Source organism: Sciurus carolinensis, chromosome 6 (genome assembly GCF_902686445.1).
Source record: "Sciurus carolinensis chromosome 6, mSciCar1.2, whole genome shotgun sequence".
NCBI classification, from domain to species: Eukaryota; Metazoa; Chordata; class Mammalia; order Rodentia; family Sciuridae; genus Sciurus; species Sciurus carolinensis.
This window is the reverse complement of record NC_062218.1, coordinates 11734178-11761991: the sequence shown is the minus strand read 5'-3', so window position 1 is coordinate 11761991 and position 27814 is coordinate 11734178. Positions and strand designations below refer to the sequence as shown.

Genomic DNA, 27814 nt, shown 5'->3' with positions numbered 1-27814 from the left:
TCTTTGTATGTGTGTGTGTGTGTGTGTGTGTGTGTGTGTTTTCTGTATCTTCATCAAGGTAAAATTGATGTGCAATAAAATGCACATATTTGAAGTGTGCAGTTTGATCAGTTTTGACATGTATGTAACCAAAACAATCAATATAAAAAAAATTTCCATTGCTTTTTAAAAAAATTTTGAAATCACGCAGACTGTGTTTCCTGCATAATTTATTACATTAGAAATTAATCACCTTAAAAGATATAGAACCCCACCACCACATATCAACTATTTCAAAATTAAATGGCACACTTATAAATATCTCAGAGGTCAAAGAAGAAAGCACAAGAAAAGTAAGTAAAAATGCTTTGAATCAAATGATAATAATAATAATATCAGAATCTCTGGGATGAAACAGTATTCAGAAGAACATTTATAACATAACAGCTAAAATTGGATAAAAAATAAGTCCAATCAAAAAAGCAAGAACACAAAAATTAATATCAATGGAAAGGGAGCTATCAAAATAACACTATAGATGCTAAAAATATATTAATGTAATATTGCAATTGGATGCCAACATATATGATAGCTTATATAACATGGTATATATTAGAGAAGGATCCATGTACTGCTGAGAAAAACCTGTATTCAGTCATTGATGGATGAAATATTTTATATTTGTCTGTTACATCTAAATTATCAATTGTATTTTTTACTTCTATAGCTTCTTTATTTAGTTTTTGTTTTGGGGAATCTATCTAGTGGTGAGAGAGGCATGTTAAAGTTACCCAGTATTATTATGTTGTGGTCTATTTGATTCTTGAGATTGAGAAGGGTTTGTAGATACTACATTATTTGGGGGCATAAATATTTATGATTGTTATGTCTTGTTAATGTGTAATTCCCTTCAGTAGAGTGAAGTGGTCTTCTTTGTCCCTTCTGATTAACTTTGGCTTAAAGTCCACTTTATCTGATATGGGGATAGAAACCCCTGCTTTTTTATGTGATCCACATGAGTGATATGTTTTTCCCCATCATTTCACTTTCAGTCTGTGGATGTCTTGCCTATGAGGTGAGTCTCTTGAAGACAGCATAATGTTGGGTCTTGTTTTTGAATACAATCTGCCAGTCTCTGTCTTTTGATAAATGAGTTTAAGCCATTAATGTTCAAGGTTATTATTGAAATATGATTTGTATTCCTGGTCATTTGGATTTATTTCTAGTTTTTAATTTGAATTAGTTTCTCCTTTGATTGGCTATTACTTTAGTGTAATTTTTAGTGCTGGTTTTCACTTTTTTTTTCCTTTTCCGCCTCATGAAATATTTTACTGAGAATGTTCTGTAGTGCAGGTTTTCTAGTTGAGAATTCTTTTAAACTTTTGTTTATCATGGAAAGCTTTTATTTCATCTTCAAATCTGAAGCTTAATTTTGCTGGATATAAAATTTTTGGTTGGCATCCATTTTCTTTCTGAGATTGGTATATGTTGTTCCAGGACCTCTTAGCTCTGAGGGTCTGGGTTGCGAAATCAGCTGCAATCTGAATAGGTTTTCACCGTAAGTAATCTGATATTTTTCTCTCAGCCTCTAAAATTCTATCCTTATTCTGTGTAATAGGCATTTTCATAATATGTGCCTTGGTGTGATATGTTGCAATTTCGTAAATTTGGGGTCCCGTAAGCCTCCTGTATTTGATTTTCCATTTCATTTTTTAGGTTTGAGAAATTTTCTGATATTATTTCATTGAAAAGATTTGGTTAGTATCTCTGTGCCTTATTCTGTCCTGATAAATCTTAAATTTGGTCTTTTCATGTTATCCCATGATTCTTGCAAGTTCTATTCATGTTTTCTTAACATAGGGTCTCCCTGGTTGACTCTATTTTCAAGATTATATATTTTGTCTTCATTGCCTGTGGTTCTGTCTTCCAAGTGATCTAGTCTGTTGGTGATACTTTCTATTGAATTTTTAATTTGGTTGAGTGTTGCCTTCATTTTGAGAATTTTTCTTTCTTTTTTTTTTTTTTTCAGATTCTCTGCCTCTTTATTGAAGTGATCTTTGAAGTGATCTTTCACTTTCTGTATTTTCTTTCTGATTTCATTCTTACGCTATTGATTCCTTGGCAGAACAGTTTAACTATATTCATTCTGAACTTTCTCTGACATTTTTTCCACTGTGGTGTTGATGGATTCTGTTATTGGAGTAACTTGGTTTGTTTGGGGAAATTTGTTCCCTTGCTTTTTCATGTTGTTTGTGTGTCTACCCATCTAACAGTATGAATCTGAGGCAGTAGAGTTTCTACCCTATGCACTTACAATGTCCCTAAATGTTTCCAGTATCTCACTGTTTAAGGGGAGAGAAATAACAACAACCAATGCAAATGATATACAGCTTAAAACCAATAGTTCCTACTATGATGTTAATTATCACAATAAACAGAAATGATGTGATCAGCTAGTGCCTAAAATAAAAACATCAAGTGTGCAAAAGGGTTTATAATTTCAAATGGTAGACAGGGACAGAAGTGATATAGGATGTGATGATTTGAGGAAGGAGGAGAGAAGGTAGAAGTAAAAATTTAAAGGAAGAGTAAAAGACAAAACAATAGAGATTGACTGTTAATAGAAGGAAAGTGAATCAAGGGAAACAGGAGAGAAATATATATAAAGTAAAAATTTTTAAAAATCAAAAATAAAAATAAATGAATACAAAACAAAATTAAAATATACTAATTAAACATCCTAGTTCATAAAAAAAAACAAATCCATGAAAAGTAATTGGCTTCAAAAATTCTAGAAATGAGAAAAAAGAGAAATATGAATATGTATAAATGTCCATGTATCATTAAGGTCACAATTGAAAAGAAGAAAAAGAATAAAAAAAAAAAAAAGACATTGATGAAAAATTAAAGAATTTTTTCCGTTGGAGTTCAAAAAATTCTCAGCTTCTCTTCTCAGCAGTTTTGGGTCTTCTGGAGTGTGATGGATGCTCCATGCTCTGGATGGCTGGAGAGAGAGGTAATCTCAGGCAGAATTCCTGGAGGCAGGGTTTAGACTTGGGTGGGTCCCAGGCTCTTTGCTGACTGTCAGTTGGTCTGGAGATTCTAACTCGGTACACCTCCAGCGCCCACTACTTGCTGGTCCACGCTGGAAGACTTTACCCCAGGAATCTCCCCTGGGTTCCACTCGTGTAGTGGGGGTCCCAGAACTTACTCCCCTACATCACCTTTATACCCCATGTTTTCTGGTCTCAGGTTCAGTCTCCAATCTCTTCTGTCCCCACCCTTCTGAGTACCTGGCCAGATGTGTCTCTCCCAGTGAGTCCTGCAAGCAGTCAGATTGGAGGGGGAGGGCTAGAGCTGGGTGGGCTTCCACACCAGATGTTCCCAGTTTAATTTTTTCCTGGTCACTTAAGCACACTCTATGCCATGCATTGTGTGTTTCCTGGGCCTGTATTTCAGGTCAAACTGGCAGCCCCATCTTCTAATATCATTATGATTAGAATTTCAAGGCATGGAATTTGAGGGGACATGAGCATTCAAATCAAAGCACTCTCTAAATGCATTTTAAATGATTTTAGTCTTTGCATAAAAGTTTACATCGCTCTCACCAATCTCTTGAAAGGCAGGTTTACAACATAAATTTTTCCTGAGTTTCCACCAAAACTATAATGCAGTGTATAAATAGCTTATGAATAGCAAAGGCACACAAAAACCTGTCCAAACTCTGCAAGCATCTGATTCAACAAAATACAGTAAACTGCTGAAGGTACTACAACAATACCTACAATTTGCTGAACATATCATATGTGCTAGGATTTATAGGAAATATGTGAATTCTTAACAACTCTTTGATGTGCATTTTACTGTCCTTATTTTATAGATGTGGGAATTGACTCTTAAGAAGGTTAAATGTGCACATATACCACAGTTTCTTTATTCATTCACCTGTTGAAGGGCATCTAGGTTGGCTCCACAATCTAGCTATTGTGAATTGAGCTGCTATAAATATTGATAAGCTAATCCCCCAAAACCAAAGGCCAAATGTTTTCTCTGATAAGTGGATGCTGATACACAATGGGAGGGGATGGTAAGGGAAGAATGGAGGAACACTGGATTGTGTAGAGGGAAATGAGGGGAAGAGAAGATGGTGGAATGAGACAAATGTCATTACCCTATGTACATGTATGATTACATGAATGGTGTGACTTTACATTGTGTACAACCAGAGAAATGAAAAGTTGCACCCCATTTGTGTACAATGACTCAAAATGCATTCTGCTGTCCTGTGTAACTAAATAAAACAAACAATAAAAATTATATTAAAAAAAAGAAGGCTAAATGATGTGGATAAGGTTATTGATCAAGAAAGTGGCAAAACCAGCGTTTTAACTGGCATTCTCTTTTAACTCTAAACCTCAGGTTTGTTATCATCCTGCCAAACAGTATGCTTCACAGTTTTTCAGCCAGATCTGGACACTGTTCAATTTTATTTCCAGGAAGAAGTGCACTTCGTCCCTGAATTGACAATGCCCTCAGCAACTAGCCATTAGGAAAGCTCTGTGAGCTGGGGCCCAGTCACTGCAGCCGAAGTCAGTGACATAGTTAGGGTTCATTAGAGGAGGCAGCTCCTACCTGTGCATTTATCTAAGGTGATGTTTCTCCAGATACGCTCTTCCACAGCCTCTGATTTAGGAGAGTTGAAAAATGAAATTAAGATGTAGAAAAGGAGCAAGGATTCAAGGGTTAGAGATAAAGATTTGAGAGAGAGAGAGAGAGAGAGATCTTTTATAAATTCAGATCTAAACAAATAAGTTTTATTACTGTTGCTATAAAATAGCAAGTTTATTTAAGTTTATTTAGGTTAGGAAAGTTGAATTTGGGGAGATTTGAGAGTTAAATTGTTGCCCTTGCCACTTTCTTGTTGAGTAGTCCTGAGCAGGTGATTTAATCTTTTTCACATTTCAGTTGCCTCATCTACAGATCAAGGGTAGTTAAATACATGACATATTCATATGTACATGAATATGAAGATGCACTGTATTTGTGTACATGTGCTTGTGGACTCCACTCCCTCCAGGCAAGCATGTACATATCTCCATCATCAGTGTCTTAGTATTAGAAGGTGGTGACTTTGGGAGTGATTAGGTGGGACAAAGCCCTCATCAGTGGGATTTATGCCCTTATAAAAAAAGCTTAAGAGAGACCTCCCCCCAGTGTGAGGTTGCACTGAGAATATGGCTGTGAATCAGAAAGCAAGTCCACGGCAGACATCAAATCTGCTGGCGTCTTGATCTTGGACTTCCCATCTTCCATAGCTATGTTTATAAGCTGAGTACCTCCAAGCTTGCCATATTCTATTGTAACAGCCCACATGGACTAGGACACATAGCAACAGTGTTCTGCTACTGGTGGTTTAGTCATCTCTAAGGTGGCAAAGGATAAGTCTAGGTGGCTTTCTAAACTTGCCTTAGTTACAATAGTGCATAAATGTGTAACATGACTTATGTAAGTCTTTCATTATAATTGTGTCATTTTTACCAAGTATTATGGTAAAAACCCAAAGCTACTCTTTTCCCAGAGCATGAGTTTAAGGAGTCAAGTGAACTATACCTGTTCAAGCAGCCTGGGTATTCTAAATGAGTCCTTTCTCAGCTGTTTGTTCATCGAGAGTCTGTCTGACCCGGTGCCGAGCTATCCAGGACAGAATCTCCTCCTTCAAGACAACAGCCCTTGCTTCACCCCATCATGTGCCTTTGGAGCAGACACAATCTTCCCGACATAGTTGCCTTCCGCAAAACACTGAATAGTGCTTTGGCCTGCACGGAACACCTTTCAATAGGCTTTTCCTAACCTATATTATGCTTTTCAGTTTGTTGGAAAATGGGAAGTTGCCATGGAAATAGACGTGACATTTATTCAACACGATGCCATTGTCATTAGGTCTTAAATTACTCCTTGGAGTTAGAACAATCCGTTTCATTTTATGAGCTAATATCTCCATTGAAATGGCTTCAAGTCCACACTTATCTGTTGTAAATATACAAAAATGAAATTTGGAAAAGATAACAATTTAGTGGTGTACGCGGTGCCTGGGTAGAGACTGGTTCAGAAAATACATTGGGTATTATTATTTGTTTACAACTATTCTATTTGGAAAAGAACTTTAAAGGTGGTCAAACAGATTGGTTATATCCTTCTAAGAAAAATTATTAGAACACATTTTCCCTAAAATATTTTCAAGAATGTTAATTATTAATCATTGTATTTTATGCTGTAGATGATTTCCTAATGCTTCCTTTGACGTAAAATACGATTGTTCACACACTGAGTTTTTCTGAAGTGGGCAACCACAATATTTTTAAGATTTTGTTTTTCTGATGTTGCCTATAGGAGTTACATGAGCTTAGGTAAACCATCAACGTAGGAGTCAGTACCAAATGGAAATTTTCATTGTGGTTATATTGACCAAACTTGAGTGATTCAGCTGAGTCCCTGGGATGTGCTTGAAATGGACATAACTAAAGTACTTGTTTAATTCTTCAAACACATGTAGTGCTACTGACATTTCTAGATAAATCCTCTATTTAAAATTATCTTACACCAGCATCAGGCCCATTCTTAGTATTGACAGAAGCTGCTCATTTAGCGACCTCTACCATGTCCTCAGTCCTGTGTGTGTGCTTTCCATATTCATCTCATGACACCCGAGCTTGTTGTTTCCATTCTGAAAATTTGGTAACTGCGTCCCAGACAGATGAAATGACTTGTTGTGGATCTTATCCAGGTGGAACTTGGATAGAATCCAGCATGTGCCTGGCTCCAAACCTATATTACTGACTATTAAATGGATTTTTCTAAAATCATCTATTCATTTATTACATTTTAAGCATGTTTTCCATTATGATTTATATTTCTGTACTTAATAAATGTGCATGTAGTAAATAACTAAAAATATTTTAATGAAAAATTTACTGAATAGATTGTTTTACAGTAAAAGAAAGATCTCTTAACTTTCTATATCTAAATTAAAGGTGGTGCCTCATTGGATCTTAAGGCCTGTCCTCCCAAACCATCAAAATGGATCCTGGATATGACTTGGCTAAATTTGGTGGAGCTCAGCAAGCTTAGACAGTTCTCAGATGTCCTTGATCAGGTAACTTGTTCTTTGAATAGGCTTAAGCTAATGTCATGGTGAGCAACTTCCTGATTTATCACTAGCTGCAGTAGTGGAGGAGAGAAGTCTCTTAATATTGTCAGTCGCAGCTGGTATTGCATGTGCTTGACCTTCATTGCAGCTCACCCACCCTCTGAGAAAGCAAACTGCATTGGTTGCAGACTGGTTCTGCAGGAGGAAATGTGCCCAGGATGTTCAACTAGTGCTGTCTTGGGCCATGTGTTAGAATCACCAACTGAAGGTCCACAGGTAGAAAGCTGATATATTCAACTAGATTAAATAATTACATATACTTAAAAGCCTTTGTCTTATTTGTAGAGATTAAATGAAAAGAAATGTGAAGAACCTGCTATGGAATACTAAATTTCCCTTCTTGCCTTTTTTCACTTTGATCTTCTTCCTCTCTCGATCCTTCCATTACTCTACTTTGGTTAGACAGTTGGATGTGAACTTCGTGCAAACACTTGGCCTTTTACTTTTAGAAGCTGTTGCCCTTCCAAAATCAGTTAGGTCCTGAGGAATCATGTATGTGTTGGAATCATGGAAGTTGGATATTGAAAGTTGAGTTGGGATAAACCAGGAAGCAAGGTTTCGAATATCAGGTGACCACAGAGAAGTGAGATTGGCAGCAAGGTGGCTTTATTCACCTACAAGTTGAATTAAGACTTTGGTTGACCAGGAAATATATTAAAGTTGATTCTTGACCTTCCCAGTTTAAGCCGACTGAATGTTTAAGTTGCGCCATATTTTTCTGTTTTAGCTTATAACTGGTGATGTTGTTATTACTACCTTGTAGCCAGGGTGGAAACCATTCTTTTGGATTAGGTAACTTTGTGAGATATTAATAAACTTTTTTTTTTCTTTGTGGGATGACTCTCAGTGACCTTTCCTGGATTATGGTCTGTCATTGAAGTTGCTGTCTTCTGGAGATTGTATCTTATGCCTGAAATCCTTTCACCTTGTACAGACTTCAATGATTGAAAGAGGTTATTTTATATTATAACATTACACTTTCAAAATATTAATTTAGAATATTATTTCCCCTGTTTTGATTAGGTCACAATCAAAGGAAATATACCAGAGTTCATAAGATTATGATTATCTTTAGATGTTGTTTGTTCAATTTTTTTTTTTTTGGTATTGAGAATTAAACTCTGGGCACTTGACCACTGAACCACATCCCCAGCCCTATTTTCCTATTTTGTGTTTTATTTAGAGACAGGGTCTCACTGAGTTGCTTAGTGCCTTGCCATTGCTGAGGCTGGCTTTGAACTCGTCATCCTCCTGTCTCAACCACTCTAGCAGCTGGGATTACAGGCATGCGCGGCTGCGCCCAGTTTGTTCAATGTTTCTCATATGCTTCCTGTGTAAAGTTTTTGTCTCTTTGGTTTCTGAACTCCAGAGGGTAATGCACTGTGTCCTTTAACTCTTTACCAAGTTACCTAAAAGTAGCAGGTGTCTGATCATTCATTCGATATACCTCAAATGACCCTAAGTTGGAGGAGTATTGGCTATAAACTTATTTATTCAATAGTAAACGTGTAAAATGTCTTCCTTTGTGTCCGGAGTTGTTCTGGAAGGTGAGGATACATCAGTGAATAAGGTTTGATTCCTGAACATGTGAAGATTTTGTGTAGTCAATCAGACTCTTTGTAACAGTGAAAATGAGTCTTCATTTACTTCTCTATTGTTTTCAAATTTGTAACCACAAAGACATTGAAAAAATCGAACATCCTAGTAGTCTCCCTACTTTGGAAGTTAGCTGTTGGCTGGTGTTAATATTCAGTCTGGCTTCGGAGCTAATTACATTTAATTTTTGGACTGTTAGACTTTTTGGGCACTGAAATATAAAATGAAAAAATAGTAAAGGAATATGGTTCACACATGTATAGAATGGTCAGAAGGTTTGATGAAAAATATCTGTGAACTACTTCTGAAAGATTTTTTGAGTGATGTGACACATTTCTTATCCCATGGTGTTTTCAGATATCAAGAAATGAGAAAATGTGGAAAACTTGGTTTGATAAGGAAAACCCTGAGGAGGAACCTCTTCCTAATGCCTATGATAAATCTCTTGACTGCTTCAGACGTCTTCTCCTTATTAGGTCCTGGTGTCCGGACAGAACCATCGCGCAGGTAAAAAGTGTATCTTAAAAGGAAACAGGTGAATGGTGTAAAGGAGAAATTCCCTTTAAACGCCAAGAAATATTTTAAATATTATTAACAATTAGAATTTTCTTGTAGCAACACAAATGTGAAAAAGGGAAAAGTAAACCCCATACAAATGTGCTGAGAGGTATGTATGTTTGACTGAGTGATTTATTAACCTCTTTTGGTCTAAGAGGTGCAACAAAAGAAAAAAGAGAAAAGCCTGATTCTAAGCTTGATGTATAGGCATAAAATAAAGGTAATGTATTATTCTTTTGTACCATTTTCAATAACTCAAAAGTGATATAAGTGTTCTGTTCTCCTTGCAGTGAGTCAGCGTTTGTTTAATCAGGAAGAACGTAGAGGCATCAGGGAGGAGAGCGTCTAGAGGGAAGGACAGTGTTCTCCAGCCCAGAGTCACTTCCCCAGAAAAATGTCCAACTCCAGATGTTAGAAAGATGATTTTACTAAAACTGTTTGAATTTTACATGTGGTTTAAATATGAATCCTGCCCCCAAAAGATTCACTGTTTTGAAGACATTTAGTCAGTTGGCCTAGCATCATGGTGATTTACCACTAAAAAGACTTGGGTCTTGCTTTCACCAATGAAAGTTCCATATGGTGCACAGGTTGACCCCTCAAGGACTTCTCCAGGAAGCTGTGGAGGACTGTAGACTGGAGTCTATAACAGAACGTAGGACTTTTCCCCTCCAGTCTCCAGTGGGAGCATTAAAATGATATGGAGTGACCACCCAAGTCCACCTAGGTACCAGGAGTCATGGAAACAACTAGGTCCAATGATTTATGGAGAAAAGAAAAATGAGTTTTGTCACTCAGGGCACCGAGGCCACCCTTCCTTTCAGTTTTTCTTTTCTACTTCATTACTTTTATTCTGCCCAAATGAATTGTCAAACAATTGCTTATTTCAGGGCAGTATAGGAGAGAAGGTTCAGGTACAACAGTATCTTTTTCTTTCTTCCTTCCTTCTTTCTTTCTTTCTTTCTTTCTTTCTTTCTTTCTTTCTTTCTTTCTTTCTCTTTCTTTCTTTCTTTCTTTCTTTCTCTCTCTCTCTCTCTTTCTTTCTCTCTCTTTCTTTCTTTCTTTCTTTCTTCTCTCTCTCTCTCTCTTTCTTTCTTTCTTCTCTTTCTTTCTTTCTTTCTTTTTCTCCCTCTTTGTGTCTCTCTCTCATTTTGTTTCTTCTTTTCTCATAGAAACTTTGAGGTTCAATGCTGAAATATAGGTATATAAAACTTCCGTGTAACTGGTCATCTTTATCTTGGCTCTGTCATCCCTGGGCTGAACACAGCCATGGCCTTAACAGGTCAGCTTTGGTTCCTTCCCGAGTACTCTGGTCCAAATTGTGTGTTCTGGAAGAAATGGAATGGACCTGCCCTCTCTCAGCCTTTCTTGTCCTGCAGTGGCTTTCCATGTTTCTTCTGATAACACTCATGTCCCAAACAAGGTCTGTAAGCCCCTCTGGAAATGTGTGCTGTCCTCCGAAGATTTTATTCTCACTTTAGAGTCCTTTTTTTTGATTTCCTCTAGACGACTTCTGGGGAAGAATATTAGGAGGCCTAGAAGGTAGATACATCCAATCTCCATCCCTGTAGTGGCATCTGGCTATGCGTGGCTGCTTGTCTGCGTTTTGACTGTGATACGGTGCACATCAGGGAATGCGCAGCAGCCTGGTTGCAGGAATGCTGCCCTGTCAGAGGGCATCCCTTGGTGTCTCAGGAATACTCCACTGGGGAGGTCTGTTCAGGTGAGGAGGCTCGTTAGTTCATTTTTTCCCCTACTCAAAGGTGAGCCTGCTTCACTGGGAACGGACACTTGGGACAGAGTTGAGTGAAGAGTAACTGCAAAAATGTGGCACTATGTTTCTATTCATGCCAACGAGGTGCCACCTTTTTAGATTGTCAGGCTGTGCAGAAGACTGACTGCCCACCCTGAATCAGCTCTTCCATAATTTATACTGATGTCCTTCTGTCCCTGGATGGTGACTTGCTCTCTTCTGTCCCCAAATTTCCTGTGTGTGTGCCCTCTGTATAGAATGCTCACCACTCTGACCCTCCTGCCTGTCTTTGTTGCCTAGGTGAATCCACTTATATCCAAGCAGCAGGTTAAGTGCCCTTTCACAAGCAAACCTACTCGATGCATTTCTGCAAGGTTAATTAGTTTTGTACTTTCACATCACTCTGCAGACTGCAAATCCTTAAAACTAGTTTATTTGCTGTCACTTGCTCAATGTATGTGTAACACTAGGGACGGGCTGACTTCTCAAAGCCTGGGTCTCTGTCCACTCTTTTGTCCTTAAAACCTGTCTCTATGCTCTGAATAGAGGAGGAGGTCATGGTTTAAAGTTTATTCCTGTGTAGGAGGGAAATTAACCAGACCAGAGGGATGCAGTTATATCTGTGCTGGCCCAAGGAGATAATGCAGGGAATTAGGTGAAAGTTGAAAGAAGAAGAAATGCACTCCTGTTGCCAAGTTTTCTATAGTTTCAGGTCCATGTCATACTGGAGGTTTCTCTGGGATTGCACAGTATCCTCATGTAACATCTTTGCATCATAAACTCATTACAGCTCTTTAGACTTGAAGCCATGGCTGGGGCCCTATCTGAGAATGTCTTTCTGCAGGAACATGAATTCCATCCCCAGAATTCAGTCATAATTCCCATTATGAGCAAGATAGCCTTTCCCTCACCTGTTTCAGGAGTTGGCAAGACAGAGCTCACTGACAAAGATTGGCCCGCTGCCTATTTATGTACAGCTTGTGAATCAATAATAATTTTTATATTTTAAATGCCTGAAAAAGTTGCAAGAATAATATTTTGTGACTTGTGAAAATTATATTCCATTTAAATTTCAGTGTCTATAAAGTTTTTTAGGATTCATTTATTTTCATTGACAAATAATAATTATATATATTTATGAGGTGCAGTGTGATATTTCATTACTTGTGGTCATTGTGGAATCTGGTTATGGTGTTCATTGGGACATAGCCTTGCTCATTTGCTTATAAACTGCCTATGATTATCTGCATGCTGCTGTGGCAGAATTGAATAGTTGCAGCAGAGACCATTTGGCTGTTAAAGCATAAATTATTGACCATCTGGGCCCTGAGTATTCTAGCACCTTAGTTCATGTCTTGCATGGCACTGTTCGTACTGGGTCAGTGCTGCCCTGTATGGTGGTATGGGCTAGGTTGGCACCTCATTGCCCTCGAGCAGCAAGCACCCAAATCTACATGGGGCACACGGTGGAGCCCCTGCCATGATGGCAGGTACCCATGACTGAGGAACACTGTGACTCTGCAATGCCAGCATGTCCAACTTTTGAAGTTCTTCCTGACCACAAAGCTCATGGCTCCACGGATTCTGATTGAACATGAACATAGGGCAGATTTTTGAGGAAATCAAAGAACATGTCAGGTGAACTTTTTCAATACCTGTCAGAAGGCTGCAGAAAAATGTGTGTGCATTTAGACCCAGGTTAGAGACTTTGATACTGCATTTTGATAACCTAGAAAAAATATTGAAAGGAATGAAAATAAATGGCACCTGTGCCCCAAAATCAGTTGGATGGAACTTCATCTACTTCTTCAGAACATCTCTCGACCACTGGAACTGGAGGGAGGAAAGTTGGAACTGAGACCACTCCATGAGCGAGGGACCCAGGCACCAACTGGTCATTTCACTGCCGCTGGCCTAGACCTCCTAGCAAGTGAGGGTCCTGACCAGCACTTCTGGAACCTTTGGGAAGTCAGTGGAAAGGATTTCATCCAAAGTCATCAAGAGATAGTTGCCAAGTCAAGGAAAGCTGTGTCCTCTACCACACACCTTTTAATCTTGCATTGACACAGTGGACTGAACATTATTGGGAGCGATTGGACTTCAGAAGGTGGTGGAGGGACCCACAGCACAATGACTCAGCTCTTTCTGAATTAGTGGCTACGGGTTTAGGGAATAGGGACATTTGTCTTTTTTTTTTTTTTTTAATTTGCACTCTCTTGGGCAAGATGAATATTACATAGTAGGGCCTTTAAGAGACACCCTTTCTCACATGTCCACAAACCAGGAGGAATCAGGAAGTATAACCACTGTGAACATTCAACATACTAGACTCAGTTGGCACCCACTTCCTTCTCTTACCAAGATACCAGAGGCATTGGTGAGCCAGGAGATTCCTTTGTCCTGGTCACCACCTCCCTGTCTCTAACCTGTAAAGAGGACAAACATGGTGAAGAACATCATATCAGTTTGTAAACTCAGGGACTTGGGTTACAACCATCATTTTGAGGATGAATAACAAAATATTAAAGAGTGTGTACTATTGGCTGAGATCAAACTGTGGATGCTTTTAAGCCAAAGATCATGGTTTCAACAGTCTTATCTTCTCTTGGGTCCAGGTCTATCTGAAACCTTTTGGATTTGAGGGAATTTCTGCTGAGGCTGTCTTGTTTCACTAGCAATAGGAGTGGGGAGGTTGCATGACCCTTGGGAGGGTTCTAGGTCATGTGGCACCCACACCAGAGTCAGCCTGTTTTGAGAATGTTAAGGCAGGGAATCCTACCGGGGAGGGAAACCTGGATTTTGCCCACCTGAGTTGGGAGAAGACATCAGAATGGGAGGAATAGTTTTTTTGAGAGAATCCACTTATTAAGGGTCATATCACAATAGTCTTGGTTGAAAAATAAGTAGCAATCCTTGTTTGAAAAAGGATTATATTTTTATTAGAGATATTTTTATGGAAGATAATGAAGGAGATGAAGTCTGTTAATGTCATATTGTGAACATGGGTTTCATTCAGGCAAAATTAGAAGAAGGAAGACCCCAAAATGGAAAGGGATGGTAACAATGATGAGAGGGAAGATTATTGATTAAATCTTTAGAAAATTAATGCTTGTTTTTGTTCTTGATAATAGCCATTCTAATTGGAGTAAGATGAAATATTAGAGTTGTTTTAATTTACATTTCTGTAATTATTAGATTTGTTAAACACTTTTTCATATATTTATTATTCACTTATATGTCTTCTTCTGTAAAGTATCTGTCCAGTTCCTTGACCCATTTATTTATTGGGTTCTTTGTATTTTTGGTGTAAAGTTTTGTAAATTCTTTATAAATTTTGGAGATAAATGCTCTCTCTGAAGTGTGTGTGGAAAAGATTTTCTCCCACTCTGTGGGCTCTCTTTTCACACTGTTGATTCTGTCCTTTGCTGAGAAAAAGCTTTTTAGTTTGAGACCATCCCATTTATTGATTCTTGCTTTGTTTTCTTGTGCATAGCAATAATAGATGTTAGCATGGATGTGGGGAAAAAGGCACACTTGTACGTTGCTGGTGGAGCTGCAAATTGGTACAACCACTCTGGAAAGTAGTGTGGAGATTCCTCAGAAAATTTGGAATAGACCTAGTTATCCCACTCCTCAGTTTATACTCAAAGGTCTTAAAATTAGCAGACTACAGTAACGCAGTCACATCAATGTTTATAGAAGCTCAATTCACAATAGCTAGACTGTGGAACCAAACTAGATGTCCCTCAACAGGTGAATGGATAAAGAAACTGTGATATAGATACACAATGGAATATTATTCAGCCATACAGAAGAATATTATGACATTTGCAGATAAATGGATGGAATTGGAGAATATCATGCTAAGTGAAATAAGCCAATCCCAAAAAACCAAAGGCCAAATATTTTCCCTGATAAGTGGATGATGAAATACACTGGGGGTGGGGAGGTGGGGGGGACTTTAGATTATGTAGAAGGAAATGAGAGGGAGGGGGGTATGAAAAATGGTGGAATGAGACAGACATCATTACCCTATGTACATGTATGATTACATGAATGGTATGAGTCTACATGGTGTGTAAACATAGAAACAAAATGATGTACCCCATTTGTGTACAATGAATCAAAATATAGTCTGTAAAAATTTTTAAAAAATAAATAAAAAAGAAAATTGATGCATGCATTCACTTTCCAATACATTTCATTTAATGCATGGTCATTCAATAATTATCTATTTGATGTATACCCATTAAATATTAGGCATTGTGCTGTTTACTTGATTGTTTGAATACACGTATTCATCTTATAGAATCCAAAATAATAAAATGTCTTAGATTTTTATTTTTTATGTATAGCAAGAAACAATCTGTATATTAAAATGGGCACTGGACTAAGAGGTATTCAACTTGGGTTCTGGTCTTTGAACAGATTTTGTTTGGCAAGTGACACAGTCTCTCTGCTTATAGAACAGAAATATGAACAGCAAGCAAACAAGAAAAAGAAGTCTCTGCCCTTTTGCCCTGGAAGGGTTACTACGGACATCTTTGAGATTCTTTGAAAAAGTGTATTTTGGAAGCTACGCTGCATTGTATATAGAAAGAAGTAAAAACAATTTTTGTTGACTTTTGTACTATCTTTGGCAGGCCCGCAAGTACATCATGGAGTCCATGGGAGAAAACTATGCGGAAGGAGTCATCCTGGACTTGGAAAAGACATGGGAGGAATCTGACCCACGGACACCACTCATCTGTCTCCTGTCTATGGGCTCAGACCCTACAGAGTCTATCACTGCCTTGGGGAAGAGATTAAAAATAGAAACCCGTTATGTGTCCATGGGCCAGGGCCAGGAGGTCCACGCTCGCAAGCTCTTGCAGCAGACCATGGCAAATGTAAGACCAAGTGTCCAGTTTAAACAACATCTCGAGCATCGCAGATGATTTTCCACATATTCCATAGATTAGATATTGAGGAAATGATATTGCATGATCCCAAAGTTTGCCTGAATTGTTTTATACAAAGAATCTTACACTTATAGTATAACTTCTGCAAAAGATATGGTGTATTGTTTTCCAAGTCTCATGTTTTGAGTGGTCTGATTCCCAGGGAAGAGTCTTCCATATTTTAGGGGGTGTGTGTCTGGCTGGCGGTATTCCGAGAGTGCGGTGGGACAGGTAGGTAGCAGGTCCTGACCTCAGGAGGAAAGCTTTCTTTCAGCGTGGTTATTACACCTTCATGTGCTCATTTCTCCAGTCCAGACTCTGTTTTGTCTTTTAAAGAACATCAGTGCCTCATCTTTCATTGACTTTCAGTCTTCCTCTTTATCCCTTCTTGCCAAACTTCCAAGGGTAACTTGTGCCACCTGTTCTTGGGGGTTTGGGGAGTCATGTGATACAAATCAGCTTGCACATTGTCTTTCCCCAAACACCAGGTTAGGATTCAACTTTCTTGAGCCTGCTTTAAATGGTATTGAGATTGTTCTCTCTCTTACTTTGTCCTTAGGAATTCAGAATTAAAAAACAAAAAAACAAAAAACAAAACCCCCTTCATTGTAGTGTTAATGAATTTGGGAGGGAGTTGGGCTAAATGGAAGTTTTCAATCCTTCCTCTGCTTGGAAGTCCTGCTGCATCTTTTTGTGTTTTACCCTGGTTAGTGTCAGGACTGCTACTGTAGGTCGCCAGTGTGATTGGCATGGTGGTATACCACAAAACACATGCATGTGACACCACCACCAAAGCACATCTCAGTTAAACGTGATTGGGTCGTCGGGCTTGATCTGGATTGATCTGAAGTGGTTATTGTGGTTCTGCAGTGAATTTTCATTGTTTGACTTCTAAGTTCTGGTTGAACTCTCTGGGTGGAGTACATGATAACCTAGCTTTCACTTACCGTTCTTGACTTAGGGAGGATGGGCGCTTTTACAGAACTGCCACCTGGGACTTGACTTCCTGGATGAACTCATGGACATAATCACAGAAACCGAGACGGTACACAGCGCTTTTCGCCTGTGGATGACCACTGAGGTTCACAAGCAGTTTCCCATCACGCTCCTTCAGATGTCCATTAAATTCGCCAACGAGCCTCCACAGGGCCTCCGGGCAGGACTCAAGAGAACTTACAGTGGTGGGTTGAGGAAGACTTCTGATCTACAGTTTTCTTTGTTTTTGTTTTGCACATATGTTGTTTCCTTAAAGAAATTATAACAGCTGAATTAGCAAAACGTACCCTTATTTAACCTGCTGGGGAGCAGTGAGTCCTTGGGTCTTGCTCCTTCGGGAATGCGCTCTGCTCCGGTGGACCCAGTTCATCCTCTGCCCTTTGTTCTCCTGCAGACCATCTATGTCTGCCTCTCTGGTCTCCAAACACTGCTTTTATGTCAACATACAGAACCAACAGTTGGGTCATTCACGGCCTTTTGGACTCTGTACCTGAAGTAGTACAGTAGCCTCTATCTACTAAGAGGAGTCTGACTTTAAAGTAGGGCCTGTCTCCATCCATTCAGGCCGCCGGTCAGAACGTCAGCTAAGTTGAAAAACAGTAGTGACAAAACTGTCAAAATGACCTCCAGTCGCGACCAGAGCCAAGGCGGTGCTGCCTGTCTCTGCTTTCTCTGCTTTGAAGCGTCATGTCTGGAACTTGTGTGTCATGAAAAGAGCAGGAAACCTGGAGTCAGGAGTCTTGGTTCTGTGTTTCTTGAAGACGGCTGCTTTGTTCCTGAGTGCTAGTCGCTCAACTAACCTGAGTTTCAATTTTTCTCAAATGTAGAAGAGGGACAATAAGGTCTATCCAGGAGGACTGGAATGAATTGTAACTAAAAGAGTGTATTTAATCATTATGTTTCAATCTGAGAAATCTGCAAAGATTTTTTTTTTTTTGAAGGGGACGTTGCTAACATGTCAAATTCCTACCAATCTATAAGGTGATATGGGGATAAAATAGAGGTGGAAGGGTAATGGCAGTAAAAAATTAAGTAATATAAAACTATATGTATCATGGAAAATGTTAATATGAAATAATAATAATGATTTGGGCAATGTACCTAGGTTGCTATAGGCTTCTAAATACATTATTTTAATTAATATTGAAGATTAAATGTATAGGCTCTGACTATATTCCCCAATAATAATAATATGATAATTACTAGTAGTAGTTATGATGGTAATAGTAGTGTTTATTTTAGCTCTTTTTATCCTTCCATCCTACTTTATTCCCACATTATCTTGCTAGATTGGCAGGAACTCGACCCATGTTAACAACTCTCCCCCCAGTATTTTTGCAGATTCTTCACGGAGAAATGGTCTCTGAACACCTAAAACTTAATTTATAATCGTCATATGTATGTAATAAAAATTCAAAGTAAATGCATCTTAAGATCAGGAATTTGTGAAAATAACTACTTAGGAAAGAAATAGAAAATGAAGGCACTTGAGAGATGGTTCACGTTCCCTCTGACTGACCACAACAGGTGTGAGCCAAGACCTGCTGGACGTGAGCGCCGGGGCCCAGTGGAAGCCCATGCTGTACGCCGTGGCCTTCCTGCACTCCACCGTCCAGGAGAGGCGCAAGTTCGGGCCCCTTGGGTGGAATATTCCCTATGAATTTAATCAAGCGGACTTCAATGCTGCTGTGCAGTTCATCCAGAACCACTTAGACGACATGGATATCAAAAAGGTACGGCGTGCTTGCTGCCTCCGGTCATGGGGACCTGCAGGAGGGTGGTCAGGCCTACATGACTGACCAGCTTGGGGAAGCCACACGTAAGCCATCACTATGTCACAGCAGCTTGGGTCATACCCACCTTTTAATTTCAGGGGGAAAAAAATGGAGAAATTTGATTCTCATTTTATTTCTCAAAGTCAAGTTGACATCTCATGTCCACAACCTGTTGCAGGAGTGGGGTGGGGGGGTCGGGGTCAGGGGATTGGCTTTTAAATCCTAAAAAATAAAAATGGGAATCTAGAATACATTTGAAATGTGTGCTTTGTAAGAAACTGCCGCGGTATTCCGAAGAAGTAAACATTTTTCATATTAATATTAAAGTATGAAAATGTATTAATGCCTCAAGAGATTATTTCAAATCAAGGGCACCAGCTCAAGTAGCTCCTTGTGTCTGCCTGTTTTATTTGCTTTCTGCACTCTCCCTTCGTTCCTGATGAAGGATGGATGACTGGATGAAAGACCATGAGGACCATGAGCAGGTGGATGTCACTTGCAGGAAGAACCAGGGTGAGGCAGGAGTTGGTTCTACATAATTGTTCTGGGTGTCTCCCCAGGGTGTCTCCTGGACCACTGTCTGCTACATGATAGGAGAGATTCAATATGGGGGCAGAGTCACTGATGATTATGATAAGAGATTGTTGAACACGTTCTCGAAGGTTTGGTTCAGTGAAAACATGTTTGGACCAGATTTCAGCTTTTACCAAGGATATAATATTCCAAAATGCAGCACTGTGGACAACTATCTTCAATATATCCAGGTTTGTCAACCTCAGGATTTTCCATGTAGGGCAAATATTGGCAGCCTTTTGACCTTTTTAGATTTATTTATACTGTTTGTACAGCTTTTAAAACAAGCTTTAATGGAGAGATATAAAAAAGCTTTTGCTATAAATACTTTCTTCATATTTTCATGTTTGCTTGATTAAACATCCATGCGTGTTCTGAACACGTTTTCTGTGAATTCTTCAGCCACTTCCCTTCCCTTTTAATGCCTTGGTGAGCTTCCCTTGGGGAGATGATAGATTGGGCACATGTTGACCGATCCAGGTCTCCTGGAACTCTCTGCCTGTTCGACTGGTGAGCACAGTTGCAGGGCAAGGGCAGGTTGTAGACTCTGCCTGTTCTGTTCTCCCACCCACTTGACCAGTCCTGAGACATCCATTTCTCAATCTTGACCTGACATCCATGAACCTGCTTTATAAGCACTTCCTTGAAGCCAGGGCCCCTTAACTTCAGCCCGATGACATTTAGGGCTGCATTGCTCTCTGATGCAGGGGACTGTCCTGGCCTTGTGGCATGTGGGGCAACCTCTCTGGCGTCTACTGACTAGATTCCAGGAGCACCATGCCGCCCAGTTGTAAGAACCAAAAAACCCCGTTAGGCATTGACACATGACCCCTGGTGGGCAAAACTGTCCCGTGCAGAGAAGCACTGCTCTTAAAAGGAACAAGGTAGATTTCGACAGGAAATTTGGGAATACATAAGACAAAAATCGTATTTTCAAGGTAACTATACTCTCTGTCCCTGTACCTTGAATTCATTAGATCATGATTTAGCAGTCTCTTTGGCCTCTAAGATTTATCTCAGGGTAAACAAACCAAAGCACAACAGCCCCAAAGGGCTAAATTTATCAGTGTATTTATAGCTTTTTTGATATATAAATGTAATGAGTTCATCATATATTACCACTTCTACACTTCTGTTAATTCAAATCAACAAATATATTTGTCTTACTGTACCATATGTGTCTTTAAATCATTATTAGTGAATAGGAAAAGTGCCCAGGAAGGTGTAAATTCAGGGATGCTGGGACATGTATTTTAAAAATACACCTCATTCAGAATGAGATCGAGGTAGCCCATGAGAAGGTATTACGTAAAAAGGAACAAAATACAGAAGAAGGGAGGGAAAGCATGAACCAGACAATAACAAAATTAACAATAAGACTCGTACCCAGAAATATTTGTCAAACTGTAAATGAATTTCCTTTCCCCCGAAGGTCGAGGAAGTTATTGCCTGATTGCTTTGGCCGTCTCTTACTTCCTTCTCCATCTCTGTTTTTCTCCATCTCTGTCTCTGTTGTTCTCTCAGTAGTTCTCTTTCCTAGTTTTCTTCTTTCTCCCCGAGAGTGCCGCTCCTCTGGTCTAATTCAGCCATGCTTGCTAAAGTCTCATTTCCTGGTATCTTAGCATCATAGCCACTGAGTACGCAACGTTTATTTTAACTGGCTTGAATTAGATGTGACTATCAGAAAACTAAATACTAACCCACAGCTTCTTTTCTATCTCACATATTACGTAATGAGACAGTATCTCTGCTTAACTTTTGCTTGAGGTATAGACCTTAATGAATCATGAGTCTCTTTTGTTTTTCAATGTTAAGTTTTTTTCTGAGCAGCTCTTGATTCTTTTCTTGAGAAATAATCGAGGTTTGTAACCTGGCACAGATAAGACATAAGGAAATAATTCAGCGGATGCTTGCATAGGTCGTCTGTGCTTACCTGGGGTGTTTATTGTTCAGAGCCTGCCCGCCTACGACAGTCCCGAGGTATTTGGGCTACACCCCAATGCTGACATCACCTACCAGAGCAAGCTGGCCAAGGATGTGCTGGACACCATCCTGAGCATCCAGCCCAAGGACACCTCTGGGGGAGGGGACGAGACCCGGGAGGCTGTGGTGGCACGGCTGGCTGATGACATGCTGGAGAAGCTGCCCCCGGACTACAGCCCCTTTGAAGTGAGTTGATAAAGTCCTGGCAGAATGTCAGCTGTGGGCATGTCTGGTTGGTTGGAGGAATGAGGAAGAAGAAAGGAGGGCAAGATAAAATGATTTTTTGACATTAAAAAAAATATTTTATGAACACACGACCAGTGGAATTCCACATCATCACAAGAATGGGAAGTTAAACTCCACGTATGTATGATGTGTCAAAATACATCCTACTGCCATGTGTAACTAAAAAGAACACATAAAACAAAAATTATTTAAAAACAAGCATCCTAAAGACCCATAGAAAGAAGTGTTTGTACCTTTGGATGTAATCACTTCCAATGTAGACAATAGAGAAATAGATGACAATGTTAACATTTATTATTAAATTATGAGCGTTTGATGATGGGCTGGGATTGCTTTGCTAGAATCTTCCTCTGTGGTACTTCATAGTGCCATTTGTTAAAAGGAAATCAATGTACTATTGAGGTACCAAGTGCCTATATATGTAATGTGGTTAAAAGTGCACCTTAAAATTCAGGCCTTTGTCATTTCAAGGAGTCTATATTTATAATATTTCTTCTCTGCAACTTCTTCATCTCACTAGTGTTGGAAAATAGATATTTTTAAATATGTAAGTAGCTTCCAAGAAGATTTATAATTATGACTGTCAATTCTTCAGACATTTTAATGGATTTGTGAAAAGATTTACTCTGATGGCAGTTGTGTTCAAATCTTTGATAAAACCCACACTGAGTGGCTCACTTGCCACATGAGCGATGACTTGGGTTAACCACGTGACACTTTTGACTCAGAGCCTCCATGGTAGTCTTCTTCTTCTTCTTTTTTTTTTTTGGATTTCTTTCTTTTCCACCTGATTTTTGAAGTAATCCTGCATACGTTTGGTGTCCTCAACATTCTATTGCTTTCTGCTCAGCTGGAGATTTTGGTTGCTCATAATACAGCCTGAACTCAGGGACTGATTGCCAAGGAGATAATTTCCCAGGATGAATCTCTGATGACCTGCTTGGAGAAAATCAATACTGTTATCAGCTTTCATAAATACTCTCCATTATAGGATCAGGAAAGAAGTCACTCACCTCTACCAGAGGTTGAGATATTTATGAGGAAATTAAAATACCTACAAATAGAATAACAATTACATAATGACATGGCACGTAAACTTGGGAGAGTCCTCCTCCTGCTGATCTTTCAGTGCCACCTTATGATAAAGCGATTCAGCCTATCTACTGTATAGAAGATTCTCGATACTCATAGAACAGAGATGAATGATGGATGGTTGAATCAATGGATGGAAACTTTGATGGAAAAAGCAGAAAGTTTTAAAAATGGAAGTCTAGTTTTGGGGGACAGCCAGCAGAAAGATTGCGTGCATGTTCACATCTGCTTGTTTGTGTCCATGGATATGTTTTAAAGAGCTCAGACTGACAGTAATTACAAAGAACTTGTGTCAGTAAGTGCGTTTGCTGTTTAGAAGACTGCGTAGTCATGGCAGGTGTCTTTTATATTTTCTCTGAATGAATGACTGCCTGTTCTTCCTTACATGCTATGAAAATTCAAGCTGGTCATCTAAGAGATGTTTACTTTTTCATTTCTTCCTCCTCCCCACCATGTACAAAATAAAACTTTATAGGATTGTAAAAATTTGGTGAGGGTACCAGCTCCATAAAATCTTAGTAAGTGTCTTATTTTTAATGAGTGCTTTGAATGTCTCTCTGGCAGGTGAAAGAGAGGCTGCAGAAAATGGGGCCATTCCAGCCCATGAATATTTTCCTCAGACAGGAGATCGACAGAATGCAGAGGGTGCTCAGCCTTGTCCGCAGCACCCTGACTGAGTTAAAACTTGCTATTGATGGTACCATCATCATGAGTGAAAATCTGCGAGATGCTCTGGATTGCATGTTTGATGCCAGAATTCCTGATCGGTGGAAAAAAGTATGTATAGGTCAGCTTTATTCTGCCTGGTCGTTCATTGTTGTGGATAGTTGTGACTGGCAAATGAAAAGCACCTAAGAATAATTTACTTAAGTTCGTTCTTTTGCTTAGGGACTAATGCTTTTAGAACCCCGAATATTAAGATTGTAGGTAGGGAAGGAAATTATTTAGTACATCTACATATCAGGTGCTTTAGTAAATAACTTACAGGCACTGTTTCATTAAAATTTTGCATCTTATTTTCCTCACTTTACAGATGAGGAACATGCAGTTGGGAAAGGCAAAGTCTTTCCCCACATCACATTTCTAAGAAGTACAAGAATCAGAATTCAAACCCAGGTTTTTAGACTCCAAAGTCTGCGATGTTAATTTTGTAGAGAGAAATGTGCAAATATTAAAAGTTGTGCCAAAAAGAAAAAAATACTTTCCCTGCTGTGTCTATAAATGTAGTAGATAGTGTGTGCATCTCAAAATAACAAGATAATAATTCAACAACCTCGCTTACTCACCACCTGTTGGCAGTGGTGCTGAAGACAGATGTGGTTTTGAGGAATAATTTTCTACTTGGAAAGTAAAGTGAGCTCCTGAGTGTCTTGTAAGGAGGAAAGTGAGTGTGTTTTAGGAGAGGACATTGGAGGGGCTGGGGCCTGAGCGCCATCCTTTCCTTGTGCTACATTTAAGACTCTTTCTCTCGCTCTCTCTCTGTCATGCATGCATCTCTCTCTCTCTGTCATGCATGCATCTCGCTCTCTCTGTCATGCATGCATCTCTCTCTCTGTCATGCATGCATTTCTCTCTCTCTCTGTCATGCATGCATCTCACTCTCTCTCTGTCATGCATGCATCTCGCTCTCTCTCTGTCATGCATGCATTTCTCTCTCTCTCTGCCATGCATGCATCTCGCTCTCTCTCTGTCATGCATGCATTTCTCTCTCTCTCTGTCATGCATGCATCTTGCTCTCTCTCTTCATGCATGCATTTCTCTCTCTGTCATGCATGCATCTCACTCTCTCTCTCTGTCATGCATGCATCTCGCTCTGTCTCTGTCATGCATGCATCTCACTCTCTCTCTGTCATGCATGCATCTCTCTCTCTCTGTCATGCATGCATCTCGCTCTGTCTCTGTCATGCATGTATCTCACTCTGTCTCTGTCATGCATGCATCCCGCTCTCTCTCTCTGTCATGCATGCATCTCGCTCTCTCTCTGTCATGCATGCATACCCATTTTGAGGGGACGTGTAAGTGAAATTTCCAAGGTTAAAAAGGGTTGGGAAAATACATGAGAAAAGAGTAGGAGGTGTTACTCTGTTCTATCCCATATTTCCTGGGAAAACATGGCTCTGTCGCACTGCATCCTTCCCTCTGATCCTCGCCGTCATTTGGGGTGGCCCCACACCCACATGAGCCTAGCAAGTGCTGACCAGGCAGCTTCCGGGCCTAGTGTCTCCTCTCCCAAGAGTGCTGCTTCTGTTCCACATCCTAATGTGTATTCTTACCAGACCTGAAAGTTGGAAAGACCCAGTAGGGAAGTGGCAGGGTCCTCCTTTGTAGCCTCACGTTGCTAATGCACAGGGACGCCTGTCTGCTCAGCTGTTTCCTCCAGCTAGTTTCCACTGCTCGGGAGCAGGCCCAGGAAGGGTGAACGACTGAGGTTGCTCCTTGTTGGTCAGTCAGGCCACCGCGGTGGGAGATGTTTGTTTTCTGGGCCTGTGCCTCTGACCAGGTGACTTGTACAGCAGAAATTTATTTTTTCACAGTGCTGGAGGCTCTGTGTCTAAGATCAAGGTGTTGGTCGGGCCATGTTCCCTTCAGAAGTTCTAGAGTAAATACTTCTCACCTTCATCCTACCTTTGGGTGGCCCCAGGAATTCCTTGGCTTGGGGCAGCCTTAATCCTATTTCTCCCTCCATTTTCACATATATTCTTTCTGTGTATATTTCCATCATCTTTTCTTTAAGCATTTCTATGTCCAAATTCTTTTTTTTTTCCATGAAGACAGTTGTCATATTGGATCAGGGCCCACACCAATCATTTCATTTAAACTTGATTACCTCTGTAATGACCCTATTTCCAAATAAGTTCACTTTCTTAGGTACTAAGAGTTAGGACTTCAATCTATCTTTCTTGAGGAACACAACAACCTACAACAGATGGCGAGGTAGCTAGCTTATGGAGCTATTTGCAATAGGGGGATTATAATGGAGAATGGAGAGAAGAGGAGATAGGAGAAAATATATGGGTGGGAAGCAGAGATGGAACCAGAGAGTCAGTGACCACATTTAGGTTGATCAACTGTTCTTGAACAAGTAAATTAGATACAGAGATTGTGGGCACAGAGTCAAAAGTGGAATTAGAAATCTTGGAGGTGGCATATGTTGAATTATTTTAGGGAACTAAACAACTAGCTCTCTTCTCCACCTGGATTCCAAAAGACGAGGCAGAGAAGGAGCAGGGAACATTCAGGGAGAGAGCTGTATTGGAGAATATGGATGGTATCTGCTTATAGGTGAATTGCCTCAAACAGAACCTAGAATTAGGCAGATTAACCCATGAGCAGTACTGCGCTGGGCAATGTTTCATGAACAGACTTCCCTAGGAAGCTAGAAGCAGAGCAGAGTGCATGCTCTCCACAGATATCTTAGGCCTAAAAGAAAAAGAGGAAGAGCTGGGCCTCCTAATATGTCCCTCCATCTTCCCTCCTGCTGCTGTGACTTCCCAGCCACCTGCTGCTTGACAGCCCAGACACTGACACTCATGAGAAGCTGCTGTTGGAGCAGCTCTCCCCTTTGTTATGTTCCTCACATGTCCAGTGGGCTCTTGGTCCCACATGTTTTCTCTGGGACCCATCTTGTGGAGGTCTCACTATCTGAGAGGTTGCTACCTGAAGCAAATGGCCTCTGAAGTCACCGCAGCAGAGGCACAAAAGACTGACAAGGCATGCTGGGTCTGCACTTCCTGGGTCAAATGACCCATGCCACTTTCACTCACCACCTATGGATCTGAACTAGAACCTTGAACCAAACCTAACCGCATGGGAGGCTGGGAAGTGTTGGGAGTGCATGGGATGCTGAGGACCACAACCTGCCCCTGGAACACCCACAGTGCTGTCAGTTTCTTTACCTCCTTGACCTGGGGAGATAGGGGAGGTGGAGTAGCTGGAATATTATATAAAGGGAGCTCTCTCCCCTGGAAGAAAATACAGGAGTGCAGAGAACATACGCCTCCCAACTGGGCAGTGCTGGATGACGACAAGTGTGGAGGTGAGAGTAGAGGATGGAATGGAATGGTTAGGAAGGTCATTAGGGGTCAGAAGAGATAAGAAAGTAGAATATTAAGTGGGACACTTACGTTACCTAGAACAATTAATGCAAATAAATGCAGATGTGGGAATGAGTATGGGCTCTGGGCCAGAATACCTGCCTTCAAGTCATGACTCTTTTGAGTGGTATAAAGTGGGATAAATTAGTTGGCTTGCTGTGCCTCAGTTTTTGTATTTGTAAAATGGAAATAATAGCATTATGTCATTCCTAGTATTTTTATGAGGATTAAATGAGTTGATATTTGTAACATGCTCAGAAGAGTGCTTGCCATATGACCAGTGCTTACGTTAAGTGCTTGTGATAATTACTGGCAAAACTGCACTATCTACCTCCAGTATCATCACCACAACCAACCACAACCACTACCTCTGCCACCGCCATTACCACCTCTACCAACACCACCACTACCACTACCACCACTACCACTACCACCACCACCACTACCACCACCACCACTACATCCACCTCTACCACCACCACCACTACCACTACCACCACTACCACTACCACCACCACCACTACCACCATCACCACTACATCCACCTCTACCACCACCACATCCATCTCTACCAACACCAAAACCACCACATTCACCTTTACCACCAACACTACCACCATTATTATCACCCCCACCATCAGCATCATGATTATTTGGGGGATTGAATGGAAGAGTAAACTAGGATAAATAAGAGCGAGTGGTAACTAGTTGACAGAAACAAAATGGGGTAAGGTGTTATGTGAAGAAGGCAAGAGAGTCAGAGGAGCAGAATGATACAGGATGATGACCCGATGACATCATTATAAAGGACAAGGACATCTACCCCTCTTCTGTTTCTGAGGGCTGTGGAGAACGAGGGAAGCAACAGCATACACTTTGGGAATGTTGCAAAGGGCCAGTCTGACCTGGGGGGAGTAGATTTCAGTTAGGAGAAGGGTGGAGGACCTGTCCAGGGCACAGGTGGTGGACATAGAGGAGTTTTCTGCTCTTGGGCTAATGGTGCTAAAGTTAGAGTGGACAGG

At 40.2% G+C, this 27814-nt stretch overlaps 1 protein-coding gene across 1 annotated transcript in view; it reads left to right on the top strand.

Moving 5' to 3' along the window:
* Positions 1-27814, top strand: part of Dnah5 (dynein axonemal heavy chain 5) — a 236976-nt gene that overhangs the window by 186844 nt on the left and 22318 nt on the right. The window contains 8 exon segments of the mRNA XM_047556057.1: positions 7011-7132; positions 9140-9289; positions 15737-15982; positions 16995-17214; positions 18557-18762; positions 19365-19568; positions 21331-21546; positions 23263-23475. Of these exon segments, the coding sequence (XP_047412013.1) occupies positions 7011-7132; positions 9140-9289; positions 15737-15982; positions 16995-17214; positions 18557-18762; positions 19365-19568; positions 21331-21546; positions 23263-23475 (1577 nt within the window).